At 36.5% G+C, this 14381-nt stretch overlaps 1 protein-coding gene across 4 annotated transcripts in view; it reads right to left on the bottom strand.

Annotated features, from left to right (window-relative positions):
- Positions 1-387: 387 nt before the first annotated feature.
- ATL2 (atlastin GTPase 2) overlaps positions 388-14381 on the bottom strand; it is a 67914-nt gene continuing 53920 nt past the window's right edge. For 3 of the 4 annotated variants that reach the window (XM_047851469.1, XM_047851468.1, XM_047851470.1), the window contains 9 exons: positions 12635-12685; positions 12284-12340; positions 10744-10836; positions 8106-8244; positions 7189-7316; positions 6104-6160; positions 4804-4875; positions 3757-4188; positions 388-1648 (listed from right to left, as the gene is read on the bottom strand). In XM_047851469.1, coding sequence (XP_047707425.1) covers positions 1529-1648; positions 3757-4188; positions 4804-4875; positions 6104-6160; positions 7189-7316; positions 8106-8244; positions 10744-10836; positions 12284-12340; positions 12635-12685 — 1149 coding nt within the window. In that variant the 3' untranslated portion in view covers positions 388-1528. Of the gene's footprint in view, positions 2140-2234; positions 2250-3756; positions 4189-4803; positions 4876-6103; positions 6161-7188; positions 7317-8105; positions 8245-10743; positions 10837-12283; positions 12341-12634; positions 12686-14381 lie in introns of all 4 variants that reach the window. The other variant, XM_047851471.1, reaches the window with a different exon arrangement.

The raw sequence follows: 14381 nt of genomic DNA, 5'->3' as shown, positions 1-14381 counted from the left end.
AGGAAGGAAGGGAAGGAAGGGAAGGAAGGGAAGGGAAGGGAAGGGAAGGGAAGGGAAGGGAGGAAGGAAGGAAGGAAGGAAGGAAGAGAAAGAAAGAAAGAAAGAAAGAAAGAAAGAAAGAAAGAAAGAAAGAAAAAGGGAGAGAAAGAGAAAGAGGGAGAAAAGAAATGAACAAATCCCCAGCTACACCTAGGCTAATCACAGTTCAGTTTTCCCTAACAGAGACAGACAAAGAAAAGTGAGTTTTACAAGCTTAGCTTTGGGTACAATACCTTAGAGCTCTCACTTGGGTGTTTCCTGCTCATGCTCTTTTCAGTATGAACAAATATGGTTTATGTAATGGAATACATACTTGAAGGATTCCTTAAAAAAGAATCACAAGTTTCATTTTATATATACAACAAATTTTTAATTATGTACTGAAAATAAATTACAGGAAATAACTTTAAAATGCAACAGAGGACAAAGTCACGATAAACATTCCCATTGAATTCCCTTGGGGGGGGGGGGGGGGGGGGGGAGACTGCAGTGCTCAAGGAAGATAAATATCACAAATATATCAAAAACTTCAAATTGTCTATGCATTCACACACTGACATGAGCCACAAACATTCCTTCACAGGGACTGCACTTAGCCTACCACAGAACCAGATTTTGCCATAAACTACAAAACTTTTAATACAAAATCGTATTTATATATTTATAATTCATATACATGCCCTATCTGTGGTTTTAGAAAATAAAAGCTACACACTGTACAGACACTCTGAACTCATAGCTGTAGGCAACATTTTTGGATGGAATTTCTCCCCCAATAAAATTAATGGCATATTTTATGTACACGAAGGCTAAACTGAATAAAGACAGTTCAGTTTCCCAGATATGCATCTCCTTTTAGGGCAGGTTTATAAATTTAAAAAGGCAAGACAAATGTACACCTCAGAATCACTTTCTTAGCTACAAGAGTTGTCATGTAATTTCTGTGAGACTTCTGACACATGCATTTATGTAATACTGGTATTGAAGGCAGTAAAGCAATATATACTTTTAATGTAGTGGCTCAATAAAGGCTTCATTGTCATCCCGATCTGATTCTTGATACAGTGATTCATAACTTCACTAGAAATTAAAATTTCAATGGGACACTGGTGTTAAAGAGACTCTAAATAGATTTCTTAAAATATTTCCCTGAAATATCCTTTTACATAAGACAAATTTCATTAACATTAGATTAAGTAAAAAGGAAAAAAAAAAAAAAAGAAAGGAAGAAAGAAAGAAAGAAAGAAACATGGCACAAATGTGCATGATAAACTAATGCTCCTCAGCCAATCTCCATGTCTTAGGAGCCAAGAACAGAATGCTTAAAACCAACAAACAATTTTCACACTCTGTGGCAGCCATCTGTGAAGCCAGTTATACTAAACTACTTCTACAGTTGATTGTAAACTTTGGTTTATTTTTATTTGAGTTCTCATTGTACAGCAAGCATGAAAAAAAGGGAGAGTGGAGTCCATGAGGAGATGAACTGTCAGTCTGTCTTTAATCTGGCATGATGAGACACCTGGTCAGTCAGGCCTGCTTTGATAGAGTTTGTGACAGACTGCCTTATGTTTTCCTCCATCAAATTATCACCCAGGGGCTTCAATACCTGTGGTATGAGAGATGTGCAAAACAAATAAAAACATGAGGTAAAAAAAGAGGTACATAGAAAAATAGATATAAAAATTCAATTCAAAGCAATGAAGAAAATAACCAGGAATGTGGGAAATAAAAAAGATGCTTCTCCCCAAAAAAGCTATGATGCTACAAATAATGCAGTTAGACATCTTATAATGCAACAAAAATTACTTTCCTCCTACTCAAACCATTTACAATTCCTATGAGATGGACGTGCGATTCCATACCCTCTATGCAGCATCAAATCTGGTAAGTATACAGCATTTATGCAGACCGGCCCAGACGGTCCTGCTTATTGTCCTACATGTTTAAGGGTGAACAACTTCAGATAGAGAAAAAAGTTAAAAATACTGTCTAATTTTTCTTCTTGTTATTGTTGGATGACAGTCTCTGTCGCTGTGCTGATGAAAGAGCACGACGGACCATTCGACGTCTAGTAACTTCAAACAGTTTGGAAAACACCTAAAACATGGAGTGACTCGTTAGGACAATGACTCAGAGCGCCTTGAAGTTAAAGCGTTTAAGACTACAAGAATCTGCGACTGTGAGTTTCTCACCTTCCTGGGACTCCTCTGAAGCAAAAGAAAAGAGAAATGCAAGAAGATTTAGGCAAGGTTTGTTGACACAGCACATATCTTCTCTGACTAGTGATCAACCTACCTCAACTACGCTGGTAATTTTACACTTTAGACTCTTCCACTTAATTGTTTTGTAATAATGGCACCTCTAAAGTCCTAGAATCAGTGCTACCGGAGCATGATATAGGAGGATGACTGGTTTTCAAATGAAGACATCGCACAATGATTAAAATTCATGCTGCAGAAAATTAGTGATGGTCCACAATTTTAAAGTAGAGAATTTTTTTTAAAAAAAGCGAGGCTTCAATAGCTTTTAATCCATCCTCTATTAGAAGATATCAAAGGAATATCAAGAGTGAGGTTTTTTTTTTTAAATGAAGGGTTAAATTTAACAAATATCCAAACACAAGCTTCCAAATCAGATCCAAATTTCTCTAAAGAATAAATACAAAATCCAAACTAATATGGCGGGTCACTTCATAAAATAATGACACTGTTACAAGAAAAGTCAATGCCCAATCAACCTTCACCAAAAAATGATTTACTTCTTCCGTCTTTAAATTTAAAGGCAAAACCAACATGGACCTGCATGTCCTAGACCTCCAAATAAGCCCAATACTTCTTATGCCCAGAAGTGGTATCTGAAAATGCCTATTATGCTGTCCATCAATACTAACTGCAGCTTTCATTCTGATCCTTGACATGATGCTCAAGTATTTCACGATGATCATTTTAATGACAACATCCTTGAACGGAATTTTCTGAACCCGGGGAATTCCAGCACACAGGTGGACATTCAACATGGCTTCCCTTAGTAGATTCTTGTCAGGCCCGACTTTGAATTCTGGTTTGAGGTAAAAGATTATGATTTGAATTCTGGTTGAAGTCAAAGATTACCATTAAGAGAAGCTGGTTCTCTGTTTGTGGCGCTTTGTTTTGTTCATTAGTGTTTCCATAGTACGGACAGCAAACAAAATTCCTTTGGTAAAAGAAATCCCTATCAGGTTGTTCCATCAGTAAATCACCACTATCTTCACGGAAGGCAACAAAGACCTGAATATCAATATTTTCCCTCAAATATAGGCATGAATTGCTTCTTGCCAGGGTTAATAAGACACTTCTTTTGCTTTCTTAAAGCACTGCACTTCCAAATTTCTTTCTTACACTGATTATATTTTCTTTCCTCTAAGAAAAAAGTCCATAGAGACTCTGGCCCTGCCCATTGTCTGGTATAATCAGGCCTCTGACTAAGAATCTATCCAAAGATATTACAGATTTAAGTCAATCAAAGCACACTAAAATTATGACTTTAAGAAAAAAAAAATTACTCAGTTCATACTTTATATTCAGATTACACAACCATAACCAAACAAAACAGAAAACATCCTTTTGACATTCCTCGTATAAAGGAAAAGGAGGTGTGCGAATACTGCAGGAGAAGGGTAGGGAAATGTCACAGGGATGAGATTAGTCACTGAAAAACCAAAAGATAGATACCAACCTGTTCCCATAGTGTTTCAGCAATCTGATCAATCATTGTTCCAATTTCTCTGAACTCCCCAGAGTATTTTACATATGCCCAAGTACAAAGAGATGTCAGTGCTAACCCCATGACAAGGTTACACAAGACGGCTATAGAGTTTAGGCCAATGAAGCCGGTCAGTCCTGAGATTATGTACATAGCAAACATGACTGCAAACAGTGTGGCCGGGGTACGAGCAGCATAGAAGATGTTTTTGCCATCATTGTGCTTTATCAAGTTTGCATAGGTTTCTTCAATTTCAGCTTCAAGCTGGTCCTGATAACGATGGCAGAATTCATCTCCGCCCATTTTTTTTACTGAACGAAACTGTTTGATCGCCACTTCCTTGAGATCCAGGTGTTTTCGCTCCAGATCTGAAGGTGCAATGTAAGGCTTGTCCCCACCACATACCTGTACAGAGGAGTACAAGACAGATTACTGGCTAGGAACAATTCACACTTAAAAAACATACCCGGTTCACAGTTTTTAGTCTCAAAAAGTCAAGCCATCTACATGGTTCAGTTTTAAACTTGTTCATAATATCTTGTACATAATCATAACCTATTTCTTGTATGTTTAATGGACTCGGGTAAAATAAATTCTCCAAGTATGACTAATACCAGTAAAGACAAAAAAAAAAAAATCTGTACCCGACTTCACAAGACTCTGGGCAGAGAGTGGGTAAAAGAGAACACATAAAAAAGGTCCTTTAACGTTCTAGTTAGCAAGTTTAGCACAGAAGTTGTCATTGAACTTAAACTAATATTACATCAGAAGCTGCTAATAAGAGCACTCTGAATCATGCGTCAAAACTATTTTAGTATGATTTACGTAGTAACTTGCCACCTATATCGTGCACTCTAAACATGAGAATTATTTTCTTAGTTATTTCCAGCAGAGATGATGAAGGGGAATCAGTGAATGATGTATTGTGACAGTACGTAAGGAGCACAAATTATTTCAATTATTTAACTGTAAAAATCCTCTGTCTCACTTTAGTGTCAAATGTAAATGTTGGTTACAAACCTGCTCCATACTTTTGCAATAGATCTCTCTTGCTCCTGCTACCGCAGCAAGATTATTAGCTTCAGCTGTTGCCTAGAAAAATAAAACAAAATGTGCCAATTTTATGCAAAAAATGCCCAGCGGCTCTATAAATTCTAACACAATAAAGTCTATAGAGTGAACAAGTCTGAAAATGAACCAGAGAAAACATTATCAACTTCCAGTTTTCCTTTCCAATGGAAGGGATATAGTAATGGCTTCTAATGGGACTGCCTGTCCAATTTTGTTTTGCTCAGGTTTGTTAAAATGGGTTTGTAAAAAAAAAAAAAATACCACACATGCTCAGGAAATTGTAGAGAATTAGACATACCCTAAGAAGTGTCAAGTCTCCAGATGTATAGAATTAAAAATTACCCATATGCTTGCTCTCTCATATCAGTATGACACAAGAGATTTTTAAATCCACAAAACTGCTTACTACAGGAGTTTTAGAAGAAAATACTATTCAATCCACCATAAAACTGAAAAATTGTCCAAAATAGCAAATCTTAAAAAACATAAACTAGGTATGTATCTGAAAGAAATAAAACCTAAATTTGGGTGAAAAATTAACAGTATGAACACAATGAAATTAGTAAAATTTAGTAAGAAGTGACGGACATGAATGAAAAAAAAATAAACTTAGGTTAAAATAACATTGTCCCCAGGGGTGCCTGGGTGGCAAAGTCGGTTAAGTGTCCGACTTCGGCTCAGGTCATGATCTTGCGGTCCGTGAGTTCGAGCCCTGCGTCGGGCTCTGGGCTGACAGCTCGGAGCCTGGAGCCTGTTTCAGATTCTGTGTCTCCCTCTCTCTCTGACCCTCCCCTGTTCATGCTCTGTCTCTCCCTGTCTCAAAAATAAATAAACATTAAAATAACATTGTCCCCAAAGAACACCTTTTAAAAAAGAGAGAAAAAAGAAAAAAAAAAAACCTGTATGTACTAGAAGCAGCTCTAAATCATTAATACCAAGATGAAATAAGCCTTACTAAAAACATTCAATGTCACAGACTCAGAGAAGAGAAGAAGTTTGGTTTAGACAGGCCCTTATTAAGCTATCTCCTGCAAGAGGAAGTTTTCTACACTTCTCTAGCAACTTTATTTCTGATGGCCTATGTGTGCAAGGTCTGCAATCATAGAAAAACTTCAGGACCCATGACCCGTATTGACTTAAATATCTGAAATTCATTTGCGTGCAAAGAAGCATGATCCCACTTCCAGCGTTTATCTCTAAACCAAAGACTCTTCTTCAAAAATAAATATACGTACAACACACACACTACCTGAAGCATGGACTTTGGATGTGGAAGTTCCTCTCCTTGATAAATCTTAATGTAAGCCTAAAAACATAAAAGACTCTTTACATTGGCAGGTTAAACAATTGGCTCTAGATTTCCGAAGGGAAAAAAAATCCATTAAATATAAAAATAATTCATACTTTTAAACATACGCTAAATAATATCCTAGAGAGATGTTTCTAAATAGAATTCCAACGTGCATAAAAGTTATATTTAAAAGTAACATATACAATGCCACCCACTTTATGAAAAGGAATCCATAATTCTCCCCTACTGTTACTGTTGTGTTAGACATTTTTACTCAATATTTCACTTCAATCAAGTTAAATGATATTTCAGTTCAAGAAAAAAATTACCTAATTTGTGCTCTAAGAGTAAGAAGGAAAGATGACAGTTTTTAACAAGTCCATACAGAAACTGTTCATCTCAACTTTCTGACTGAATTACTTCACAACTAACCAAAAATGCTATGAAAGTGACCAACTGTCCAATAAATGACCAAAAATACACTCTTAGTTAACTATAGTTTCCCTTCCATCTATCCGTAACTTACTATGAATAACTAGAACCCTGATAATGGTCTTGCTCTGGCAAGCAAGCTATGAAGACTAAAGAAGAGCAGAGAGAGAGAAAAAAATCTACAAGTAATTGGATTCAGAAACCAGTTTGATACTTTCGGCTGCTCCTATTAAGTCCTCAAGAACTCAGAGAAGGCTCTTTTATGAGAACTCGAGAGGCAGAATGCCACTCCCCATATCCACTGTCCTTCACAAATGAGAGTGGCATTACAATTAATTACATGGTGAATGGCTCTTCTTCTCTCCCTACCAGAGCTGGAGGAAACGGAGGATAATCCCATAAACAAAACCACCGTCTAGAACATACAAGTTGTCTGCTATCATTTTAGATATCCTTAAAAATTGGTACAGCCAATGCAAAGAAGGGAAAATTATAAATTTCACTTTGTTGCTGTAAAATAAAGACAGGAAATTTCTTGTACATACATATGAGTTTTAAGTCAGCTATATTTCTAACTGAGACCAAGTCATTTAACGTAGCAGTTTTCCTACCTTAAAGTATTCTACAAGATCTCTACAAGTGACTTTAGATCCACTTATCTCTTTTTCTACCAAATTCTCAGGGGCAAGCAGCAATGGAACCAGATTTCGAAGCTCTCGCTTAAAGTCTTCATCAATATCTAGTGGAAACGAAATATAAACCAACATGTTAGTCAAAAGAAGACAGAGTAAAGAAGTCCCCACTGGTAAGAGCTAATAACATTGTTTCATGAAATGACAGTATACACGATCTATTTCTCAAGTACATTCATTTAAAAAACCTTATCCAAACACATCGTATCTCCTAGGAAAAAATATACTCTCCCCCTCCACCCCTGCTCCATTTCCCTCGTGCCCCAGTAATTCTTTCAGGTCAAATAATAAATTGTGGACTACCACAATAAATTCCACATTAGTATTGACTAAACTATCCTTTTCAAAAGGCAAACAATTCATGAAATTATACTAAATTTTAATACTAGATTTTGTTTTCCAGCCATTCTATAAAAATTTCATTATTCCTCCAGCCTTTTGCCATCATGCTCAAATCCTAGGACATACTCAAAAAATTACATCATCCCTAAAACAGAGACTTAAATCTGATTACATGAATACGATATATTCATAAAACATTTTACAGACTACAAACAGATGAAATACTGAAATGTTCTCAGCCTTCGGGATTTTTAGGACACCGGTGATGAACAACAGACCACATTATAAAATACGCTAATCCATACGCTACAAGTCTACAACAGCCCAATGGAAAGCTAGACAGACCACACAGAGCATTAATATCACCTCATTAACAATGCATCAAAATGTCTTCCAGTAGAAGACAGAAAATTTAAGGAACCATGTATTTTTTTTTTAAAACTCTCAGCCTCTAAAAAATAAATTCTGATTTTAGCAAGAATGGGAATTCCCACCTTTCAATCTCCCATCAAAACTAGGATTAGTTGCAACTTTAAGACCAGGATGTGGCAAAAGGAAGCAACCAAGATTTGAGAAACAATTGTGAATGTGCTTCCTTACATTCTGTAGCTCTTCATGTTGATTTTGTTTTACCTGAGGGCAGAAGGAGACAGCGTAAAGGCACAAACAAGGAAAAAAAAGTTCTCAAGAAAACACACACACACTCACAAGTATGCACACTTAACTCAGATGCTACTCCAGATGGGTGTTTTTTGACAATATAAAATTTTACTAAAGATGCATTTCTGACCCCTTTAGTAAGACCCCACCCACTTTTGTCTTAAAACTAGAAAAGATGTTTTTTCCCATGTTAAATATGAAAAAATACAAATGCACAAATAACTAATCAGAATATCCAACACCAGACTAACAAGTAGTGGCTGTGGTGTACAAACCAGTAAATAAATGAAGGATTTGCCTTTAAAGTATTTATAACAGCAAAGAGAAAAAACAAAGTACTAATTTGCTAATAAAAAGGTTAGCCCTTGAGCAAAATAACAGCTCAAGTGAAAAAGCTCCAATAAAGTCCAAAGAACCTCTGAAACTTACTGGAATTTCAGTACTTACTCCAAATGATTATTTATGATTGATGCTAGTTACCAGTGTTTTGAGAAGAGAGACTGCTACGTATTTTCTGGAAGAAAATCCTAAATTTAAACTTTTATTTATTTGTTTGTTTTTAATGTTTATTTTGAGAGAGCAAGTGCATGCAAATGGGGGGGGAGGGCAGAGAGACAGAGAGAGAGAGAAAGAGAGAGAGAGAGAGAGAATGAGAATCCCAAGCAGCCTCTGCACTGTCAGCGCAGAGCTAAACACAGGGCTGGATCAAACCATAAGATCATGACCTGAGCAGAAATCAAGAGTCGAGCCACCCAGCCCCTCAAACTTCGATTTTTTTTAGTAGCTACTTATCCCAATATAACTCATATACTCACTCAGACTCTTCTCAAACAGCGTTAAAAAAAAAAAAAAAAAATGCACCATTTATAACTGACAAAACCTGGAAACTACCTAAATCTCCATCAAGAGTAGAATGAAGAAACTGTTATCTATTCATGTAATGGAATACCGCATAGCAATGAGAATAAATGAACGAAACTACATGCAACAATATCTCAGAAACATAATATTAAGCAAAAGAAGCTAGACACAAAAGAATACATGTTGTATGTGGTTCCTTTCATAAAAAGTACACACAGCACCTGTCAGGTCAGGACAGTACCAGAGGGCTTGGGGGTTAGTGGATGAAAATGGGTGCTGTTACGCACCTATGTTCAGTTTGTATAAATTCATCATCATCTGAGCAGTTTCCTGTATCATGTCAATGAGATAAAAAAAAAAAATCTTGTCTTTGAAGTACACGATTCTGAGTTGTTAACAGGCCTGATGTGCTTTGTGTTAATTTTTTCTGAACAAACCAGAGAAAACTCTGACGGCTGAAATTATCTCTGACAACAGGGTCTAGAAATGCCTTTCAAAAAACCCAAAAATGAGGAATTGGCTTAATCTCATTTTAGTGATAAGAAAATTATATTATACTCCAAGTTTCTGAATGTGGTTGAGAAACTAAATGCATCATCCTAAAGGGAAATAAAATTTTATTAACCAAAAAAAGATGACCCTTCTACTTATGAATTTATGGGATTTTCATGTACTCTTTGTGTATGTGAGTAGGTGAGTAGTATCTGACCTGAGGGTTTCCCCAAGTACTTCCAGGGGAGGGTAACTTTAGGAAGAAAGGATCATGTTGGTGAGGTTATTCTTTAGGAATGGCCTTGGTGTAGCATATTGCGTGGGCCAGGAGTCCGGATATTTGGGTGCTAGTCCCAGTTATCAACAGTTAAGCGACTAAAGGTACGTCACTGTTTTGGGCTCCAGTTATATTATATATTAAAAAAAAGAAGGGTGAGGGCACCTGGGTGGCTCAGTCAGTTGAGCATCTGACTTGATTTCAACTCAGGTCATGATCCCAGGGTGGTAGGACAAAGCCCCATGTCAGGCTCCGTGCTGAGCATGGAGCCTGCTTAAGATTCTCTCTCTCTTCCCTTCTCCCCCTCTCCCCAGCTTGTGCACACTCTCTCTCTCAAAATAAAAAAAATAATTAAAAAAAATTTTTAAATAGATGATGTTTAAGATCCCTCTTCTAGCTCTATATGCTGTCAATCTAGGATAGTGACATCTCTTTGGAGAGAGGGTCTCACATCATCTGTGTTCAATATATGCACACTATATTATCCAGGCTGTCCCAAATGTTCAGAAGCTCAGCTGGGCCAGAAAGAGACACACATGCAATCTAAGTAAATTCAAAAAGTTAGTCTCCTTCAAATTTTTATATTTTGAGTACTGATTTACAGTTGGTTCTAAAGAGAAATACTTGTTCCTTAATTTCTATTCCAGGGCATTGGCCTCTTTGGCAGAAATACGACCAATTTACTTTTCATCCATTCTGTATGGAGCCACGTGGGCTAACCTGGGACACACGACTTATGCCAAAGACATTGAGAGACTGGAAGTCTAAGCAGCAGTCCAGACAGCCCGCTCCTCCATCTGGCTGGGTGCTTATGCTCTCCTCACTGGGAAATGGGGGCTTACCTGCAATCTCTTTTCAAGGAATTGTTTTCCACCTTCCAAACCATATGAATGTTCATAAGGATAACTCCAATCTCGAATCAAAAACATTAATGTCTATAGAAAGAAAACAGTGGAAATCATTTATTACAAGATTTTACAAAAAAATCACTACTTTAACAATTTAACAATCACTCCCCTAAGCATTCCTTATCAAAAGTTACAGTAACCAAATGGTTAATACTGCTCATATGGATAGCAAGGGCTTCTCTCAGCCAACAACACTCCCAGCCCCTATACCAAGCAACTGCCTCCATTTGAGAACTTCATGGTATGTAAAGAAAGAGCCACCACAAGCAATAATACAGGGTCTTAAAAAATGAACAAAAGGCCTAACAGGGCATACAGATCATAATTTTAAATCAAGGTTGTATAACTAAAAGACCAACTAATCTAATTTTAGACTGAATTTTTTACTCATATGTGCTTAGGATTCTCAATCTCAGCCCCTAAGTATTTGGACCAGTTCTTAGTTGTGCGTGGCTGGATGCTGAACAGCATTTCTGGCCTTCACGCACTATGCCAGTAGCATTAACCTCCCTTCAAAAACTGTGACAACCAGAAATGTCTCCAGACATTAGCAAAATTATCCCAGGTCAAAAAAACTGATATAGGCCAAATGGAGTGTATTTATCCATATACACAAAAAAGCCATAAGCTGCCCAGATATTTCATAAAAGTGATCACTTGAGCCAGACAAGACTGAGGCAGAATCAATGTAAACCCACCAACACTTGAGAATCACCAGCAATGCTGTCACACAGAAAGAATTTCAGAGACTGATGAGCAAACAGGGTGGAGTCATTCCCACCTCCTATAACACAACTGACTAAATAGTACTAATGTCAACTTACAAGTTACACTTACTTCAAAAAAGAAACTATCTGAAATTAACTTTGTTTTTTTTTTTTTTTTTAAATCTCTGTCATGACAGGACTCCAAAGAAGCAAGCATAACATATGCTTCTCAAATAACTCCACCCAGGTTAATTTCTGACTTAATATTCTGTACCTGACATTTTAAAGGAATAAAAAACATATGGAGATTGAAGAGGTGGAGGGAGGGGACAGGTCTAATAAATTCTGGAACTTTTCTACATGAAACCAAAATAAAGAATAACAGGACTAACCTCAACTTGTAATATACCACAAAAAACAAAAACCAAAAAAAACCCAGTAATATTATTCTGTAATAGTTTACCACGTATACAAGAAATTTATATGACTGTCTAAAGTTTAGGAATTAAATAATCTCTAAGAGAAAACACTAACCATTTAATCTAAGTATTAAGGATCAAACTATATTCATTAGTTCTATTTCCTATTCTGTGAGCCTACTGCTGATCAGGTGGTAATGACATTAGTTTCAACTCCATTGAATCTGCTGCTAAAAATGAATTTTTTGTAATATCCTCTTACCTTTTAAGTATCTTCAGACTTAAAAGACAGGTGGCTTGATAGCTATTTATAGGTAAGTTTTTAAAAAGGATAAAATGCTTATTTACCTGAAATGGTTTCTGGTAGATTTCTTCCATCGCAAGTCTGCCGTACTCTGTAAATAACTATTAAAGCAAGTTATTTAAAATAACGCCCCCAAAGAGACTGAAAGAAGATATCTGTAAAGCCTTTCTGTATCAGACATCAGAGCCTTTAAAATCATTTGAAAGTTAAGCACTTAATTTTCTAACAGACTGGGCATACATTAAAATTTCTTCTAGTTAAGAAGTCATACGTCAATTTAAACTCATATAATATTCAATCTTCTTATACTAAAATGGGCTTCCAGATGGAAAGTCACGATTAAATAAGAATTATATTTTCAATTCTTTGGCACACATTCTTTGAGAAATACATACTTGCAAGTGTTGAAGATCATCTTCTTGAATATTCTGAGACAAATTATATACCTGTTAAAACAAAATAATCTTTTTATTCTTTTTTTTTTTTTTAATACCCAGCTGTTTCTAACTTTACTTGCAGAAATGGAGGTTATTTTATAACCTTAGCACAAATGAAACTTTAGCCATTAGCTTAACCAGTGGCACATGAAAAGGATTTTCTCTTTTTTCCTAACAGGATAAACATTAACGGGGAAGCAGTGGTAGGAAATTAGGTAAAAATCATGAATACACACATAAGGGACCTAGAAAGTGGCAGACATTTTTTTTTTTTTAATTTTTTTTCACCGTTTATTTATTTTTTTTGGGACAGAGAGAGACAGAGCATGAACAGGGGAGGGGCAGAGAGAGAGGGAGACACAGAATCGGAAACAGGCTCCAGGCTCTGAGCCATCAGCCCAGAGCCTGACGCGGGGCTCGAACTCACGGACCGCGAGATCATGACCTGGCTGAAGTCGGACGCTTAACCGACTGCGCCACCCAGGCGCCCCAGTGGCAGACATTTTTAAAAGTATGTCACGTAATAAGGTTTTTTTTCCTCCTTTTCAGTTTCTTTAATGTTATAATCATTTTTTTAATAGACTGAAGATTGCTTTCACAATTCTTTTTTTTTTTTTTTTAATGTTTTTTATTTTTGAGAGAGAGAGAGCATGAGCAGGGGAGGTGCAGAGAGGAGAGGTGGACAGAGGATCCGAAGCAGGCTCCATGCTGACAGCACAGAGCCCGACGTGGGGCTCGAACTCATGAACCGTGAGATCATGACCTGAGCCAAAATTGGCCGCACAACTGACTGAGCCACCCAGATGCCCCCCACAATTATTTTTCTAAGTCAATGAATATGAGGGGCATAATTCTACAAAGATATTTTCCTCCCTGGTATAATCATAGTGTGAGTGAGTGAGTGAGTGTTATAGTTTATATTTAGTTTATATTTGTTTATATATTTATATATTCATATTCATATATTCATTTATATATTCATATATTTATATATTATATTTACATATAGTTTATATATATAGTTTATGGCTTACATAAGTGGTTCATAGTTATTTGGTGGGTGTCTCAACTACCACAAACTCTAATATGGCTCTTTTTTTTTTTTTTTTAACTTTAAGTAAATCGTTTGTCTAAATAACTTAAAATGAAAATTTTACCAGGCTGTAGTAGCTGAACAAGTAACAGTAGGTGGCACTCTTTCCCTTTCTAGAATTTTTTAGGAGGCTCTCCAAGGCACAGAGCCCAGAGCTGAAGGTATAAGTAGTGTCAAGGAAGGGAAACTGGAGAAAAGACTGTATTTGAAAACAAGGTCCAATCCTTCTGAGTCAGGTTAAAAAGTGACATAGGTCATCACAGGAGAAAAGTGGGTGTCCACAGATGTCACCTCTGCTGAAAGACAACTTATGTCTAAGAAAACAGGGTTACTCCAAAGACAGAACAATTTGTTCTAAGGGCAAATAAGTGATAATCTAGCTGAATCACTCAGAGGTCAAGAATATAAACAGCCAAAATAGGCCAGCAAACCTAAAATGACATTCTCAGCTGACTAACTCCAAACATGGTACTTAAAAAGTAATTAATGACTGAGATGATTATACTGGAGCCAAACTTACAATCTAAAAACATGACCAACCTATTCTTACCCATAGGGCCTTAGCTTTTAGAAAACAGGTTGAGAGACTTTCATTGTCAAGGCCAGGTTGCA

Source organism: Prionailurus viverrinus, chromosome A3, assembly GCF_022837055.1.
Source record: "Prionailurus viverrinus isolate Anna chromosome A3, UM_Priviv_1.0, whole genome shotgun sequence".
Classification (NCBI taxonomy): Eukaryota; Metazoa; Chordata; class Mammalia; order Carnivora; family Felidae; genus Prionailurus; species Prionailurus viverrinus.
The sequence above is the reverse complement of the archived record's forward strand: the minus strand, read 5'-3'. Positions and strand labels throughout refer to the sequence as shown.